Here is a 19,628-nt window from a genome sequence, read left to right as displayed (position 1 = left end):
TGTCATTTCTAATAATGATACATTCATTTATGAATAGATATGGCAGGTTACAGGACACTGATTTAACTGAAAATGTTGAAAAATATACTGCCAATATCTTCCCCACCGAAGAATAGCAGTGTGGTTTTAATATGATTTGACTCTTTGCAGGCTGTCAGGCTGTCTAGTCACAGAGGAAGGCTGTGCTTCTCTGGTCTCAGCTCTGAAGTCAAACCCCTCACACCTGAGAGAGCTGGATCTGAGTAACAATGACCTGAAGGATTCAGGAGTGAAGCTGCTCTCTGCTGGACAGGGGAATCCCCACTGTAAACTGGAGACTCTGAGGTCAGTATTCCTGTAGTTGGTCAACAAGTGATAACTGTTCACCAGATCCACATGTGTTTACCAGGCACACATAGTCCACACCATATGTGTTTGGACAGTGAAGCTTACAGTTTTAAATGTGGTGCTATGCTCCAGCATTTTGGATTTGAGATATAATGTGGTCCTCTGTAGCTCAGCTGGTAGAGCACGGCGCTTGTAACGCCAAGGTAGTGGGTTCGATCCCCGGGACCACCCATACACAAAAATGTATGCACGCATGACTGTAAGTCGCTTTGGATAAAAGCGTCTGCTAAATGGCATATTATTATTATTATTATAATGTTTCATATTAGGCAACAGAATGTAATGTCACCTTTTATTTGAGGGTATTTTCATACATATCTGTGTTACTGTTTAGAAATGAAAGGACTTTATGTGTCTAGTTCTCCCATTTGAAAAGTTGTAATAATTTGGACATATTCACTTATATTGTATTAAAGTAGTAATAAGTTTAGTATTTGGTCCCATATTCCTTACCCACTGTGATTTACATCAAGCTTGTGATTCTACAAACTTGTTGAATACATTTGCAGTTTGTCTTGGTTGTGTTTTGGATGATGTTTTTCCCAATAGAAACTGAATGGTGAATAATGTCCTGTCATTTTGGAGTCACTTCGTGTGTATTGTCAGTAAGAATAGAAGATGTTTCTGAACACTTCTACATTCATGTGGATGCTAACATGATTATGAATAATCATGAATAAATCGTGAATGATGATGAATGAGAAAAATATAAATGTTTCTATCTACAAGCAATACTTTGATAATTTGTCATTTCTAATAATGATACATTAATTTATGAATAGATATGTCAGGTTTCAGGACGCTGATATATCTGAATATGTTGAAAAAAATATACTGTCACTATTTTCACCACCAAAGAATATCAGTGTGGTTTTAATATGATTTGACTCTTTGCAGGCTGTCACGCTGTCTAGTCACAGAGGAAGGCTGTGCTTCTCTGGTCTCAGCTCTGAAGTCAAACCCCTCACACCTGAGAGAGCTGGACCTGAGCTACAATCACCCAGGAGACTCAGGAGTCAGACTGCTCTCTGCTGGACTGGAGGATCCACACTGCAGACTGGAGAAACTCAAGTATGTACAGGGTTTATGTCAATGTTCATATCAGACATGTTGGAGTTATCAGGCTAGTTAAGACAAACATTCTGACCACCACTTGGACTAAGTTATGCGATGTCCGTCTCCAGTCCTTTTCTGCCGTCCATGACGATGTTAACTCCAGTGGTGGAAAAAGTACCCAATTGTCATACTTGAGTAAAAGTAAAGATCCCTTAATAGAAAATGACTCAACCAAAAGTGAAAGTCACCCAGTAAAATACTACTTGAGTAAAAGTCTAAAAGTATTTGGTTTTAAATATACTTATGTATCAAAAGATAAATGTAATTGCTAAAATATACTAAAGTATCAAAAGTAAAAGTACAAGTATAAATCATTTCAAATTCCTTACATAAAGCAAACCAGAAGATTTTCTTGTTTTTAAAATGTACGTTCAGCCAGACAATTTACAATCAAAGCATTTGTGTTTAGTGAGTCTGCCAGATCAGAGGCAGTAGGGATGTTCTCTTGATAAATGCGTGAATTGGACCATTTTCTGTCCTGCTAAGCATTCAAAATGTAACGAGTACTTTTGGGTGTCAGGGAAAATGTATGGAGTAAAAAGTACATGATTTTCTTTAGGAATGTAGTGAAGAAAGTAAAAGTAGTCAAAAATATGAATAGTAAAGTAAAGTACATATACCCCCAAAAAACTACTTAAGAAGTACTTTAAAGTATTTTTACCTAAGTACTTTACACCACTGGTTAACTCTCTTTCTTAGCTAGCTCGACTATGTACTTGCCTCTGCTATCAATACACTGTGCTAACATTAGCCTAGACTGGACCACAGAAAATAACAGTTTTAAACAGTTGTAAAAACCCACTTCTTCCAGATAGAATAGTTCCTGTAGATTCAGACTTACTCATCGCCCAATCTTTTGTTATGTCTCGTGGGTTTCATAACCACGTCTGTATAACAATTCAATAATGATGAGACAGGAGACAGGAATCAGTTCAACCATTTATCTGGAACGTGATCATCTCAACACATACAATCCCCCATGATGCTCTGCAGCACAACCCCAATATACAACAAATACATAAATAAATGGACACAAAACAAAACTCAGAGGAATTTAAATGTTCATTTCTAGAAAGTAGGGCCATGGGATAGGGTCAGAAAGGTCAGTATGTTTGATAACTGGTTACAGAGGTGACATAATAAGCATAAGGTCCATTATAACACAGTGAAGTAGAGGTGGGAGCTAAAAGCAGACATGGACAGTGAGACGGTGTGAGGAGGTCAGGGGTGAAACACTAGATCAGGACAGGTAGAAATGGCAGGGCTGGAAATAGACACAGAGACACATTCTGATCATGGCTCAGACCTGACCTGAGACACCCAAACAGAAGATGCCATAGCAAAGTCCTGTCCAGTAGGCTATATGGGATTTCCTTTCATCAAAATCCTACACATGGAAATATTTCCAGTGTGTGTGTGTGTCCAGCATGTGTGTTTGTGTCCAGCGTGTGTGTGTCCAGTGTGTGTGACTGTGTCCAGTGTGTGTGTGTGTATGTCCAGTGTGTGTGTGTGTGTGTGTGTGTGTGTGTGTGTCCAGTGTATGTCCAGTGTGTGTCCAGTGTATGTCCGTGTGTGTGTCCAGTGTGTGTGTGTGTGTGTCCAGTGTGTGTGTGTCCAGTGTGTGTGTGTGTGTTGAGTGTGTGTGTTTGTTCAGTGTGTGTGTGTCTAGTGTGTGTATGTGTGTTCAGTGTGTGTGTGTGTCCAGTGTGTGTGTGTGTCATGTGTGTGTGTGTGTGTGTTCAGTGTGTGTGTGTGTCTAGTGTGTGAATGTGTGCTCAGTGTGTGTGTTCAGTGTGTGTGTCCAGTGTGTGTGTGTGTGTGTGCTCAGCGTGTGTGTGTTCAGTGTGTGTGTGTGTCCAGTGTGTGTGTGTCCAGTGTGTGTGTGTGTGTGTGTGTCTAGTGTGTGTGTGTGTGTGTGTGTGTGTGTGTTCAGTGTGTTTGTGTGTGTGTCCAGTGTGTGGTGTCCAGTGTGTGTGTGTGTGTGTGTGTGTGTGTGGTCAGTGTGTGTGTGTCCAGTGTGTGTGTGTGTCCAGTGTGAGTGTATCCAGTGTGTGTGTGTCCATTGTGTGTGTTTGTCCAGTGTGTGTGTGTGTGTGTGTGTATGTGTTTGTGTGTGTCCCGTGTGTGTTTGTGTGTGTGTGTGTGTGTGTTTGTGTGTGTCCAGTGTGTGTGTGTGTCCAATGTGTGTGTGTGTCCAGTGTGTGTGTTCAGTGTGTGTGTGTGTGTGTATCAAGTGTGTGTGTGTGTGTGTGTGTGTGTGTGTGTTCAGTGTGTGTGTGTGTGTGTGTTCAGTGTGTGTGTCTAGTGTGTGTGTGTGTGTGTGTGTGTCCAGTGTATGTGTGTGTGTGTGTGTCCGGTGTGTGTGTGTGTGTGTGTGTTTAGTGTGTGTCCAGTGTGTGTGTGTGTCCAGTGTGTGTGTGTGTTTGTGTCCAGTGTGAGTGTGTCCAGTGTGTGTGTTTGTTCAGTGTGTGTGTGTGTGTGTGTGTGTGTGTGTGTGTGTGTATTTGTGTGTGTCCAGTGTGTGTGTGTGTCCAGTGTGTGTGTGTCCAGTGTGTGTGTGTGTGTGTTCAATGTGTGTGTGTGTGTTCAGTGTGTGTGTGTGTGTGTCTAGTGTGTGTGTGTGTGTGTCCAGCGTGTTTGTGTGTGTCCAGTGTGTGTGTTCAGTGTGTGTGTGTCCAGTGTGTGTGTGTGTGTGTTCAGTGTGTGTGTGTGTGTGTTCAGTGTGTGTGTGTGTGTGTGTGTGTTCAGTGTGTGTGTGTCCAGTGTGTGTCCAGTGTGTGTGTGTGTGTGTGTGTCTAGTGTGTGTGTGTGTGTTCAATGTGTTTGTGTGTGTGTCCAGTGTGTGTGTGTGTGTGTGTGTTCAGTGTGTGTGTGTGTGTGGTCAGTGTGTGTGTGTCCAGTGTGTGTGTGTGTGTCCAGTGTGAGAGTGTCCAGTGTGTGTGTGTCCAGTGTGTGTGTTTGTCCAGTGTGTGTGTGTGTGTGTGTGTGTGTATGTCTGTGTGTGTTTGTGTGTGTCCAGTGTGTGTTTGTGTGTGTGTGTGTGTGTGTTTGTGTGTGTCCAGTGTGTGTGTGTGTCCAGTGTGTGTGTGTGTGTGTCCAGTGTGTGTGTTCAGTGTGTTTGTGTGTGTGTCCAGTGTGTGTGTGTGTGTGTGTGTGTGTGTGTGTTCAGTGTGTGTGTGTGTGTGTGTGTTCAGTGTGTGTGTATAATGTGGGTGTGTGTGTTTGTCCAGTGTGTGTGTCTAGTATGTGTGTGTGTGTGTGTTTGTCCAGTGTATGTGTGTGTGTGTTTGTCCAGTGTGTGTGTGTCCAGTGTGTGTGTGTTTGTGTCCAGTGTGAATGTGTCCAGTGTGTGTGTGTCCAGTGTGTGTGTTTGTTCAGGGTGTGTGTGTGTGTGTGTTTGTGTGTGTCCAGTGTGTGTGTGTGTGTGTGTGTGTGTGTGTGTATTTGTGTGTGTCCAGTGTGTGTGTGTGTCCAATGTGTGTGTGTCCAGTGTGTGTGTTCAGTGTGTTTGTGTGTGTGTCCAGTGTGTGTGTGTGTGTTCAATGTGTGTGTGTGTGTGTTCAGTGTGTGTGTGTGTGTCTAGTGTGTGTGTGTGTCCAGTGTGTTTGTGTGTGTGTCCAATGTGTGTGTTCAGTGTGTGTGTGTGTGTGTGTGTGTGTGTGTTCAGTTTGTGTGTGTGTGTGTGTGTCTAGTGTGTGTGTGTGTGTGTGTGTCCCCAGTGTGTTTGTGTGTGTGTCCAGTGTGTGTGTTCAGTGTGTGTGTGTGTCCAGAGTGTTTGTGTGTGTCCAGTGTGTGTGTGTGTGTGTGTGTGCTTGTGTGTGTCCAGTGTGTGTGTGTGTGTCCAGTGTGTGTGTGTGTCCAGTGTGTGTGTGTGTGTGTGTGTCCAGTGTGTGTGTGTGTTTGTGTGTGTCCAGTGTTTGTGTGTCCAGTGTGTGTGTTCAGTGTGTGTGTTTGTGTCTAGTGTGTGTGTGTGCGTGTGTTTAGTGTGTGTGTGTTTAGTGTGTGTGTGTGTTTAGTGTGTGTGTTTAGTGTGTGTGTGTTCCCAGTGTGTGTGTGTGTGTGTGTGTTTAGTGTGTGTGTGTGTGTTCCCAGTGTGTTTGTGTATGTGTTGTGTTTGACACAGGGACACTGAGGAGTCAACACCATAAACCCTAAACCCTGGAAAGAGGGGCTCAGTGAATGTGGAGTGGAATGTGTTCAGGTGGGTCAGTGTGTCAGAGGAGACTCTGTATAAGGACAGAGTGCCGGCTGGCCAGTCCAGATACACTCCTACTCTGTGGGAGCTGGAGGAGGGGACGTCTATGGTAGTGGACTTATTATTGTGACAGGCAGAGTAACTGTTGTCAAAGCAGAGCAGACTCCAGGACTTGTCATTCCATCCAATCCTACAGTCATCACCCCATCCTCTCCTGCTGATTCCTTTATATGCCACTCCCATACCAGCCCTTCCTCTCCTGCTGATTCCTTTATATGTCACTCCTATACCAGCCCTTCCTCTCCTGCTGATTCCTTTATATGCCACTCCTATACCAGCCCCTCTCCCACTCCACTCTACCTCCCAGTAACAGCGCCCAGTCAGACCCTCTCTACACAGCACCTGTCTACAGTCCTCAAATCTCTCTGGGTGATCAGGATACGGCTGCTCCTCTCTCCTACATGTCACCTTTCTGTTCTCCTCAGACAGAGAGAGGAATCTGTTTACTGTGTTTGGGCCAAGTGTGAGATCACAGACATCTGATGGATGAAACCAGACACAATATTAGAAATCATCATCATTCACATTAATATGTTAACTCACTTTTCACTAATTCATTTAATGTAGATGTTTCTAGGTATCAAAAGGAGAAGTTAAGGTAACTTGAGATTTGTTGAATGATCATATGTTATACTGTATGGTAATATAAAACACACTTATTCCCATTAATTACACACACACACACACATTTCTAAAGTCACACGAACACGCCACACACAGACACACACATTGTCAAAGCAACTCTTTGTAAACTTTGGTGTCCCTGATTTGTGCTTCTGTAGAACTACAGCTGATATTTAATATGACCAAGTAAGTAATGATGATGGCTTTGACTTTGACTTCACTTGAATTAAGACTTATTCTTAGTCATATTCTTCCCAGCAGTCAACACTCACATTTTCTATGTCCAGGTTTCATTGTGTTCTCTCCACCATGTTCCACACTGTAGCGGTAAGCAGAAGAACAGACAGTCATTGAGGGATACACCTGAACTCACACACACACACACACACACACACACACACACACACACACACACACACACACACACACACACACACACACACACACACACACACACACACACACACACACACACACACACACACACACACACACAACACACACACACACACACACACAGTCTTTATATAACTTAGTCCAAGTGGTGGTCAGAATGTTTGTCTTAACTAGACTGATAACTCCAACATGTCTGATATGAACATTGACATAAACCCTCTACATACTTGAGTTTCTCCAGTCTGCAGTGTGGATCCTCCAGTCCAGCAGAGAGCAGTCTGACTCCTGAGTCTCCTGGGTGATTGTAGCTCAGGTCCAGCTCTCTCAGGTGTGAGGGGTTTGACTTCAGAGCTGAGACCAGAGAAGCACAGCCTTCCTCTGTGACTAGACAGCCTGACAGCCTGCAAAGAGTCAAATCATATTAAAACCACACTGCTATTCTTTGGTGGTGAAAATAGTGGCAGTATAGTTTTTCAACATATTCAGATATATCAGTGTCCTGAAACCTGACATATCTATTCATAAATTAACGTATCATTATTAGAAATTATCAAAGTACTGCTTGTAGAGAGAAACATATAAATAGAAAAATGTATAATACAAATATTTGAGTAGACTGACCAGACCAGTTTAAAAAAGCAGTATCAGTCAAAAGACAATCAGATTTAGATTGTATTGAGTATACAGTCCACACCATATCTAGTTTGACAGTGAAGCTAACATTTTAAATGTGGCTCTATACTCCAGCATTTTGGATTTGAGATCTAATGTTTCATATGAGGTGACAGTATTTAATGTCACCTTTTATTTGAGGGTATTTTAATACATAAGTATTCTGACCAATTCACTTATAGTGTATTAAACTAGTCAAAAGTTTAGTATTTGGTCCCAAACTCGTTGGTTGCATTTGCAGTTTGTTTTTTGTTTTGGTTGTGTTTTGGGATTTGTTTTGTCCAATAGTAACTGAATGGTGGATGATGACTGGAGTAATTTTCTGTCTAAGTGAGTAGATAACATGTTTCTAAACACTACTAAATTAATCCTGATGATGCAATGATTAAGAAAAATCATGAATTAATCATGAATAATAATGAGTGAGAAAGTAACAGAGGCTACAACAAAACATGCTAACCTCTCACCATTAATCATCATTCACGATTTCTAAACGGTAAAATATATATACAGTGGGGAAAAAAAGTATTTAGTCAGCCTCCAATTGTGCAAGTTCTCCCACTTAAAAAGATGAGAGAGGCCTGTAATTTTCATCATAGGTACACGTCAACTATGACAGACAAAATGAGAATTGTTTTCTCCAGAAAATCACATTGTAGGATTTTTAATGAATTTATTTGCAAATTATGGTGGAAAATAAGTATTTGGTCAATAACAAAAGTTTCTCAATACTTTGTTATATACCCTTTGTTGGCAATGACACAGGTCAAACGTTTTCTGTAAGTCTTCACAAGGTTTTCACACACTGTTTCTGGTATTTTGGCCCATTCCTCCATGCAGATCTCCTCTAGAGCAGTGATGTTTTGGGGCTGTCGCTGGGCAACACGGACTTTCAACTCCCTCCAAAGATTTTCTATGGGGTTGAGATCTGGAGACTGGCTAGGCCACTCCAGGACCTTGAAATGCTTCTTACGAAGCCACTCCTTCGTTGCCCGGGCGGTGTGTTTGGGATCATTGTCATGCTGAAAGACCCAGCCACGTTTCATCTTCAATGCCCTTGCTGATGGAAGGAGGTTTTCACTCAAAATCTCACGATACATGGCCCCATTCATTCTTTCCTTTACACGGATCAGTCGTCCTGGTCCCTTTGCAGAAAAACAGCCCCAAAGCATGATGTTTCCACCCCCATGCTTCCCAGTAGGTATGGTGTTCTTTGGATGCAACTCAGCATTCTTTGTCCTCCAAACACGACGAGTTGAGTTTTTACCAAAAAGTTCTATTTTGGTTTCATCTGACCATATGGCATTCTCCCAATCCTCTTCTGGATCATCCAAATGCACTCTAGCAAACTTCAGACGGGCCTGGACATGTACTGGCTTAAGCAGGGGGACACGTCTCGCACTGCAGGATTTGAGTCCCTGGCGGCATAGTGTGTTACTGATGGTAGGCTTTGTTACTTTGGTCCCTGCTCTCTGCAGGTCATTCACTAGGTCCCCCAGTGTGGTTCTGGGATTTTTGCTTGCTTGTGATCATTTTGACCCCACGGTGTGAGATCTTGCGTGGAGCCCCAGATCGAGGGAGATTATAAGTGGTCTTGTATGTCTTCCATTTCCTAATAATTGCTCCCACAGTTGATTTCTTCAAACCAAGCTGCTTACCTATTGCAGAGTCAGTCTTCCCAGCCAGGTGCAGGTCTACAATTTTGTTTCTGGTGTCCTTTGACAGCTCTTTGGTCTTGGCCATAGTGTAGTTTGGAGTGTGACTGTTTGAGGTTGTGGACAGGTGTCTTTTATACTGATAACAAGTTCAAACAGGTGCCATTAATACAGGTAACGAGTGGAGGACAGAGGAGCCTCTTAAAGAAGAAGTTACAGGTCTGTGAGAGCCATAATTCATGCTTGTTTGTAGGTGACCAAATACTTATTTTCCACCATAATTAGCAAATTAATTAATTAAAAATTATACAATGTGATTTTCTGGATTTTTTTTCCTCAATTTGTCTGTCATAGTTGACGTGTACCTATGATGAAAATTACAGGCCTCTCTCATCTTTTTAAGTTGGAGAACTTGCACAATTGTTGGCTGACTAAATACTTTTTTCCCCCACTGTATATATGAATACCTTTAAATAAAAGGAGACATTCTATACTGTTGCCTAATATGAAACATTATATCTGAAATGCAAAATGCTGGAGCATAGCACCAAATTTAAAACTGTAAGCTTCACTGTCCAAACACATATGGTGTGGACTATGTGTGCCTGGTAAACACATGTGGATCTGGTGAACAGTTATCACTTGTTGACCAACTACAGGAATACTGACCTCAGAGTCTCCAGTTTACAGTGGGGATTCCCCAGTCCAGCAGAGAGCAGCTTCACTTCTGAATCCTTCAGGTCATTGTTACTCAGATCCAGCTCTCTCAGGTGTGAGGGGTTTGACTTCAGAGCTGAGACCAGAGAAGCACAGCCTTCCTCTGTGACTCCACAGCCTGACAGCCTGACAGAGAGATCATCATGATTTCACAAACTGTTAATCTAACACCAGTAGTGTAGAAGGACAATGGCAGATGCATTTGGTTTATTCTCTTAAACAACTTATAGATTAATCTTCCGTCTCCTATAATTGTATGGTCATAGTGTTATACTAATGTGAACATCAATGCATTGATTCAATATGCTATTCAATAATACATATATTTCTCTAAACTGAATATTTCTTCCTGATGATTAGTACTTAAATGTCATTTTATGTACTCACAGAGCAGCTCTGGAGGCTTTGACCACTGGCAGCAGCCTCAGAAGACCTTCCTCTGATCTGGAGTATTTCTTCAGGTCAAACACATCCAGCTCCTTTTCTGAAGTCAGCAACACAAAGACCAGAGCTGACCACTGTGCAGGTGACAGTTCTTCTTCTGAGATACTTCCTGAGCTCAGGTAGCTTTGGATCTCCTCCACTAGAGAATGGTCATTCAGTTCATTCAGACAGTGGAACAGATTGATGCACCTCTCTGGAGAGGGATTCTCCCTGATCTTCTCCTTGATGTACTTGACTGTTTCTTCATGGCTCTGTGAGCTGCTTCTTGTCTTTGTCAGTAGACCTCGTAAGTGCTTCTGATTGGACTCCAGTGAGAGGCCCAGAAGGAATCGGAGGAACAGGTCCAGGTTTCCTGTCTCACTTTGTAAGGCTTTATCCACAGCACTCTTGAAGACTGTAACTTCAGGCTTGTAGTCTCTGAACAGCGCAAAAAAGTAGCTGAACATTGATTGAGGTTCGGCCATTAGATTCTCATTGTTGTTGATGAATGAGAGGAACACATATACAGCAGCCAGAAACTCCTGAATGCTCAGATGCACGAAGCAGTACACCTTGTCCTGGTACAGCCCACATTCCTCTTTAAAGAGCTGTGTGCACAATCCTGAGTACACTGAGGCTTCATTGACATCAATGCCAGCCTCTTTCAGGTCTTCTTCATAGAAAATCAGATTGCCCTTCACAAGCTGTTGAAAAGCCAGTTTTCCCAGTGACAGAATGCTCTCTTTATTCCAGTGTGGACGTGTCTCTTCTTTCCCAAGATACTTTTCATTCTTCTGTTTGGTATGAAACACCACAAGGTGTGTGTACATCTCAGTCAGAGTCTTGGGCATCTCTTCTGTCTTGTCTGTACTCAACATGTGTTCAAGGACTGTTGCAGAAATCCAACAGAAGACTGGAATGTGGCACAAGATGTGGAGGCTCCTTGATGTCTTTATGTGTGAGATGATTCTGCTGGCCAGGTCCTCATCATTGAATCTCTTCCTGAAGTACTCCTCCTTCTGTGGGTCATTGAACCCTCGTACCTCTGTCACCTGGTCAACACACCCTGAAGGGATCATATTGGCTGCTGCAGGTCGGGTAGTTATCCAGAGGAGAGCAGAGGGAAGCAGATTTCCCTTGATGAGATTTGTCAGCAGAACATCCACTGAGGTTGACTTTGTGACGTCACAACAGATCTTGTTCTTCTGGAAGTCTAGGGGCAGTCGGCACTCATCCAGACCATCAAAGATGAACAGAACTTTGTACTTGTCATAGTTGGAGATTATTGATTCTTTGGTTTCCATTGAGAAGTGATTGAGAAGTTCAATGAAAGTGTGTTTGTCCTTTTTCATCAAATTCAGCTCCCGAAAAGGGAATGAAAATACAAATTGGACATCCTGATTTGCTTTTCCTTCAGCCCAGTCCAGAATGAACTTCTGCACAGAGACTGTTTTTCCAATGCCAGCAACTCCCTTTGTCAGCACAGTTCTGATAAGTTTGTCTTGTCCAGTTAAGGGTTTGAAGATGTCGTTACATTTGATTGCAGTCTCTGGTCTTGCTTGTTTCCTGTTTGTTGTCTCAATCTGTCTCAGCTCATGTTCATTATTGACCTCTCCTGTTCCACCCTCTATGATGTAGAGCTCTGTGTAGATCTTATTGAGAAGTGTTGGGTTTCCTTGTTTAGCGATCCCCTCAAATACACATTGAAACTTCTTCTTTAGATTAGATTTGAGTTTACGTTGGCAAATCACAGCAAGCTCATCTGAATCTAGAAATAACACAGAGGATATTAATTTTACGTCTGTTTTAATGCCTACAGTATTCTAGGACTGTTATACATTTTAAATTATAATAATTTCTTCGCTTAACTGACTGTATAAATGTTTTCCTAATGCATTACAGACTGGTGTGACTGATTATATTATTATTGTCTCTCTCTCTCTCTCTCTCTCTCTCTCTCTCTCTCTCTCTCTCTCTCTCTCTCTCTCTCTCTCTCTCTCTCTCTCTCTCTCTCTCTCTCTCTCTCTCTCTCTCTCTCTCTCAAAACAACACAACACAACAACACATCCCTGCTGCTACTTGATGAGGTCACTAGGTGTTGTGTTAAGGCTGCTACAATATCATTGAGTTACACAGCTACTTTAGCTGTACTTTAGCTACAGCATTTAAATGTTCTAAAACAGCATTCAACATGAGGCAGACAGCTCTTACTTTTCTCCAGTGTGTCAGCAAGCTCCTTCTGGTTCATTTTCCTCAGGACGTGCAGTGTGATCTTCAGAGCCCCCTCTCTGGCACTGCTCTCCTGCTTCTCATCTTCAGCATCCACCACTTCCTTATCCTGCTTCTGACTCTCAAAGCCTTCTGGGAGTTCCGGACTAAGAATCCTCTTGAACATCTTCAGCTCGTTCTTCACAAATGTCATAATATTCTCTTCAAGCAACTGAAATAAATCAAGTAAATAAGTTAAGCAAGAGAATAATTGCTTTCTCATTAACACATGAATGAATGATTGACAGATCAACTTTACTTGAGGTAAACAAAAACAAATGTACATAACAGGACCACATACACTGAATATGGAGGCCAGGTCTGTTTGATGACTCTGGGAAGACTGACCACTGAGAATCTCTGACTCTGATCTCTCCTGTTGGTTTCTGTGGACAAAACATGAGATTACATCTCCTCATCCAGGGAGTGCACACACACACACACACACACACACACACACACACACACACACACACACACACACACACACACACACACACACACACACACACACACACACACAGGGAGGGATTGTTGTGTTTGTTTGATATTGTTTCAGGACTATGAAAATGGAAAAAAGGTTTAGCCTACGGATTATGAAAACAACAAAAATAAGTGGTAAAATGGGAGAGGAGAAATGACTAGAGACAGTGTTGTTTAACTCACTGACCATGACCCATGAGTTCTTCTTACCTTTGTTCACTAGAAAAGTCTCCCTCTCTGAAGTATAGAGGTTGAACCATAGACCAGTCACTCTTCATGGACACACAGCTGGGTACAGGGGAGGCTGGTCTCTCCTGCTTGATTGGGCTTCAACACAACAGAGACAAACATTACATCTCTCATCTACTCTGAGCTCAGATGGGTGAAACATAAGAAGAGTTTCATTCCAAAACGCTATATATCCATTTTCAGAAATGTTGGTCAATTAGCTTTTATTGTTTAAAGAAATTATTAAACCACTACAAGGCGTTATAAAGGCGTCTAAAGTGTAATTTCCACTTTAAAATGTCAGACTTGATTTTCCCTGATGAAAAATGTATGAACCCCTTCAGAAAATATCCCTTAATTATAATCCACCTAAAAATACACATTTGCTATTGCTGCAGGATTATGTTCCTGCTGTGAGAAACAGGGTCAAATTAAGATATGGCATCTGTAAATGCATTCATCTTAAGGTAGCTAGGTGAGACAACCACGCATCACAGTCAAATATACAGGATACGAACATTACATTCCAGCTAAACAATGGTTTTAAATCACATCTCAAATCTAATCTCCTATATAGCGTTTTGGAAAATAAATTCTTAAACAATATTTTCAGCTCATCTCTTAGTTTTGGTGTCATGTTCCCCAAAGAGACGCATTTTAGAGGCAGGGCCCCCCTCCTCTCTCTCCCCAGAGAGACTCATTTTAGAGGCAGGGCCCCCCTCCTCTCTCTCCCCAGAGAGACTCCTTTTAGAGCACTGACCCCTAAACAGAGATGCAGCATGTTGGTTGCGGTTAACACAGTGTTCTCTTTTATTCATAATCTCTCAGAAATAAAACATTAAGTAACAGACACATCCAAACAGTCAGGTTATTTAATGCAATTACTTTTTCTAGCCCAATGACTACTCAAAACCCGCCCACAAGGCCTGAAAACTAGGCCAAAACATAGACCCTGATAGGCCTACATCTTATTTCAGACAGCCTCCAGTAGCCTGGGCAAGATGTAGGCAAGATGTAAGCTGAATGATTTAGCAGCTTGCTTAGTTCAAATTGACAGATTCATTTATTTAACATGAATAGCAAGACGATGTTGAGGTAGGAAGTGCTTCTGTTGCCCAGTAGCCTGCTGGAATAGGCTACTGAGGATGGGGTCGTAATTTCAATCTCTGAATGAAATATTAATAACATGGATATGAACTGAATAGGCCTATGCTTGTCAACAACAGCCAGGTTATTTCTTTACCTGTAGCCTAATCTGGCTGACTGTTACCCTCTCTCTCTCTCTCTCTCTCTCTCTCTCTCTCTCTCTCTCTCTCTCTCTCTCTCTCTCTCTCTCTCGCTCTCTCTCGCTCTCTCTCGCTCTCTCCCGCTCTCTCTCTCTCGCTCTCTCTCGCTCGCTCTCTCTCTCTCGCTCTCTCTCGCTCTCTCTCTCTCGCTCTCTCTCTCTCTCTCTCTCTCTCTCTCTCTCTCTCTCTCTCTCTCTCTCTCTCTCTCTCTCTCTCTCTCTCTCTCTCTCTCTCTCTCTCTCTCTCTCTCTCTCTCTCTCTCTCTCTCTCACCTGCTGTCTCAACCTCTGAATGCTCGGTTAGCTACCGTTAGAGCCAATGACCTTCAAATCAAATTGTATTTCTCACATGCGCTGAATAGAACAGCTGTACACTTTACTGTGAAATGCTTACTAACGAGCCCTTTCCCAACAATGCAGTTAAAAAGTAAGAAAAATTAGCTAAATAAAAAAAGGAAATAGTAACACAATGAAATAACAATAATGAGGCTATAAGGAGTACCAGTACTGAGTCAATGTGCAGGGGTACCAGGTAGTTGAGGTAATAACTAGACTATATACAAGGAGTACCAGTACTGAGTCAATTTGCAGTGGTAAAATAAATGGTAAAATGGGAGAGGAGAAATTACTAGAGACAGTGTTGTTTAACTCACTGACCATGACCCATGAGTTCTTCTTACCTTTGTTCACTAGAAAAGTCTCCCTCTCTAAACACTATAGGATGATCCATAGACTTGTCACTCTTCATGGACACACAGCTGGGTACAGGGGAGGCTGGTCTCTCCTGCTTGATTGGACTTCAACACAACAGAGACAAACATTACGTCTCTCATCTACTCTGAGCTCAGATGGGGAAACAAGAGTTTCATTCCAAAACGCTATATATCCATTTTCAGAAATGTTGGTAAATTAGATTTTATTGTTTAAAAAAACTTGGAAAGAGATTGATGTGTTATTTCTCTATCTAATCATGGCATGGGGTTGGTTGTAAAATGACAGACATGTATTTGTTTAAAATCTATCAATTGATGGTTTAATATCAGAGATAGCCTCACTCTCATAGAAATAGAAATCTGGGTTGTACAGTGTCAAATGTAAGACATTTTTAATACACACAGTTGAAGTCGGAAGTTTAGGTTGGAGTCATTAAAACTCGTTTTTCAACCACTCCACAAATGTCTTGTTAACAAACTATAGTTTTGGCAAGTCGGTTAAGACATCTACTTTGTGCATGACACAAGTAATTTTTCCAACAATTGTTTACAGACAGATTATTTCACTTATAATTCACTGTATCACAATTCCAGTGGGTCAGAAGTTTACATAAACTAAGTTGACTGTGCCATTAAACAGCTTGGGAAATTCCAGAAAATGATGTCATGGCTTTAGAAGCTTCTGATAGGCTAATTGACATAATTTGAGTCAATTGGAGGTGTACCTGTGGATGTATGTCAAGGCCTACCTTCAAACTCAGTGCCTCTTTGCTTGACATCATGGGACAATCAAAAGCAATCAGCCAAGACCTCAGAAAAAAAGTTGTAGACCTCCACAAGTCTGGTTCATCCTTGGGAGCAATTTCCAAATGCCTGAAGGTACCATGTTCATCTGTACAAACAGTAGTAACACCATGGGTATGAAGTATAAACACCATGGGACCATGCAGCCGTCATACCGCTCAGGAAGGAGACGCATTCTGTCTCCTAGAGATGAACGTACTTTGGTGCGAAAAGTGCAAATCAATCCTAGAACAACAGCAAAGGACCTTGTGAAGATGCTGGAGGAAACAGGTACAAAAGTATCTATATCCACAGTAAAACGATTCCTATATCGAAATAACCTGAAAGGCTGCTCAGCAAGGAAGATGCCACTGCTCCAAAACCGCCATAAAAAAGCCAGACTGCAGTTTGCAACTGCACATGGGGACAAAGATCTTACTTTTTGGAGAAATGTCCTCTGGTCTGATGAAACAAAAATAGAACTGTTTGCCCATAATGACCATCGTTATGTTTGGAGGAAAAAGGGGGTTGCTTGCAAGCCGAAGAACACCATCCCAACCGTGAAGCACGGGGGTGGCAGCATTATGCTGTTGGGGTGCTTTGCTGCAGGTGGGACTGGTATACTTCACAAAATAGATGGCATCATGTATGTGGATATATTGAAGCAACATCTCAAGACATCAGTCAGGAAGTTAAAGCTTGGTCGCAAATGGGTCTTCCAAATGGACAATGACCCCAAGCATACTTCCAAAGTTGTGGCAAAATGGCTTAAGGACAACAAGTCAAGGTATTGGAGTGGCCATCACAAACCCCTGACCTCAATCCTATAGAAAATGTGTGGCAGAACTGAAAAAGTGTGTGTGAGCAAGGAGGCCTACAAACCTGACTCAGTTACACCAGCTCTGTCAGAAGGAATGGGCCAAAATTCACCCAACTTATTGTGGGAAGCTTGTGGAAGGCTACCCGGAACGTTTGACCCAAGTTATACAATTTAAAGGCAACGCTAACAAATACTAATTGAGTGTATGTAAACTTCTGACCCACTGGGAATGTGATGAAAGAAATAAAAGCTGAAATAAATCATTCTCTCTACTATTATTCTGACATTTCACATTCTTAAAATAAAGTGGTGATCCTAACTGACCTAAAATAGGGAATTTTTACTAGGATTAAATGTCAGGAATTGTGAAAAACTGAGTTCAAATGTAAACTTCCGACTTCAACAGTATATAGTGGCAGTAGTAGTGGGTAGTACTGATAGAGAGATAAGACCTGGGTTCTAACAGGTGGTCTATATATATATAGTGGCAGTAGTAGTGGTTAGTAGTTATAGAGAGATAAGACCTGGGTTCTATCAGGTGGTCTATATATATAGTGGCAGTAGTAGTGGTTAGTACTGAGATAGAGATATGACCTGGGTTCTATCAGGTGGTCTATATATATATAGTGGCAGTAGTAGTGGTTAGTACTGATAGAGAGATAAGACCTGGGTTCTATCAGGTGGTCTATATATATAGTGGCAGTAGTAGTGGTTAGTACTGATAGAGAGATAAGACCTGGGTTATATCAGGTGGTCTATATATATAGTGGCAGTAGTAGTGGCTAGTAGTGATAGAGAGATAAGACCTGGGTTCTATCAGGTGGTCTATATTTATAGTGGCAGTAGTAGTGGTTAGTAGTGATAGAGAGGTAAGACCTGGGTTCTATCAGGTGGTCTATATATATAGTGGCAGTAGTAGTGGTTAGTACTGATAGAGAGATAAGATCTGGGTTCTATCAGGTGGTCTATATATATAGTGGCAGTAGTAGTGGCTAGTAGTGATAGAGAGATAAGACCTGGGTTCTATCAGGTGGTCTATATATATAGTGGCAGTAGTAGTGGTTAGTAGTGATAGAGAGATAAGACCTGGGTTCTATCAGGTGGTCTATATATATAGTGGCAGTAGTAGTGGTTAGTAGTGATGGAGAGATAAGACCTGGGTTCTATCAGGTGGTCTATATATATAGTGGCAGTAGTAGTGGTTAGTAGTGATAGAGAGATAAGACCTGGGTTCTATCAGGTGGTCTATATATATAGTGGCAGTAGTAGTGGTTAGTACTGATGGAGAGATAAGACCTGGGTTCTATCAGGTGGTCTATATATATAGTGGCAGTAGTAGTGGCTAGTACTGATAGAGAGATAAGACCTGGGTTCTATCAGGTGGTCTATATATATATATAGTGGCAGTAGTAGTGGCTAGTAGTGATATAGAGATAAGACCTGGGTTCTATCAGGTGGTCTATATATATATAGTGGCAGTAGTAGTGGTTAGTAGTGATGGAGAGATAAGACCTGGGTTCTATCAGGTGGTCTATATATATATATATATAGTGGCAGTAGTAGTGGTTAGTACTGATAGAGAGATAAGACCTGGGTTCTATCAGGTGGTCTATATATATAGTGGCAGTAGTAGTGGTTAGTACTGATAGAGAGATAAGACCTGGGTTCTATCAGGTGGTCTATATATGTAGTGGCAGTAGTAGAGGTTAGTACTGATAGAGAAATAAGACCTGGGTTCTATCAGGTTGTCTATATATATAGTGGCAGTAGAAGTGGTTAGTACTGATAGAGAAATAAGACCTGGGTTCTATCAGGTGGTCTATATATAGTGGCAGTAGTAGTGGTTAGTACTGATAGAGAGATAAGACCTGGGTTCTATCAGGTGGTCTATATATATAGTGGCAGTAGTAGTGGTTAGTACTGATAGAGAGATAAGACCTGGGTTCTATCAGGTGGTCTATATATATAGTGGCAGTAGTAGTGGCTAGTAGTGATAGAGAGATAAGACCTGGGTTCTATCAGGTGGTTTATATATATAGTGGTAGTAGTAGTGGTTAGTACTGATAGAGAGATAAGACCTGGGTTCTATCAGGTGGTTTATATATATAGTGGCAGTAGTAGTGGTTAGTAGTGATAGAGAGATAAGACCTGGGTTCTATCAGGTGGTCTATATATATAGTGGCAGTAGTAGTGGTTAGTAGTGATGGAGAGATAAGACCTGGGTTCTATCAGGTGGTCTATATATATAGTGGCAGTAGTAGAGGTTAGTACTGATAGAGAAATAAGACCTGGGTTCTATCAGGTGGTCTATATATATAGTGGCAGTAGAAGTGGTTAGTACTGATAGAGAAATAAGACCTGGGTTCTATCAGGTGGTCTATATATATAGTGGCAGTAGTAGTGGTTAGTACTGATGGAGAGATAAGACCTGGGTTCTATCAGGTGGTCTATATATATAGTGGCAGTAGTAGTGGTTAGTACTGATAGAGAGATAAGACCTGGGATCTATCAGGTGGTCTATATATATATAGTGGCAGTAGTAGTGGTTAGTAGTGATAGAGAGATAAGACCTGGGTTCTATCAGGTGGTCTATATATATAGTGGCAGTAGTAGTGGCTAGTACTGATAGAGAGATAAGACCTGGGTTCTATCAGGTGGTTTATATATATAGTGGTAGTAGTAGTGGTTAGTACTGATAGAGAGATAAGACCTGGGTTCTATCAGGTGGTCTATATATATAGTGGCAGTAGTAGTGGTTAGTAGTGATAGAGAGATAAGACCTGGGTTCTATCAGGTGTTCTAT

General features: G+C 41.7%; 1 protein-coding gene across 1 annotated transcript; it reads right to left on the bottom strand.

Annotated features, from left to right (window-relative positions):
• Window positions 1–6,944: 6,944 nt before the first annotated feature.
• On the bottom strand, window positions 6,945–15,610 carry LOC311142249 (NLR family CARD domain-containing protein 3-like; the record flags this gene model as incomplete). The annotated part of the gene is made up of 8 exons (XM_084177865.1): window positions 15,190–15,610; window positions 13,843–13,986; window positions 13,207–13,323; window positions 12,815–12,899; window positions 12,457–12,685; window positions 10,210–12,013; window positions 9,775–9,948; window positions 6,945–7,179 (listed from the first exon to the last, which is right to left on the bottom strand). The coding sequence occupies exons 1-8, from the start codon at window positions 15,255–15,257 to the stop codon at window positions 6,945–6,947; spliced, it is 2,856 nt and encodes a 951-aa protein (XP_084033991.1). The 5' UTR covers window positions 15,258–15,610.
• Window positions 15,611–19,628: the final 4,018 nt, after the last annotated feature.

The sequence above is a fragment of the Coregonus lavaretus genome, assembly GCF_964263955.1.
Source record: "Coregonus lavaretus genome assembly, chromosome: 2".
In the NCBI taxonomy this organism is placed as follows: domain Eukaryota; kingdom Metazoa; phylum Chordata; class Actinopteri; order Salmoniformes; family Salmonidae; genus Coregonus; species Coregonus lavaretus.
This window is presented reverse-complemented; position numbering and strand designations above follow the sequence as displayed.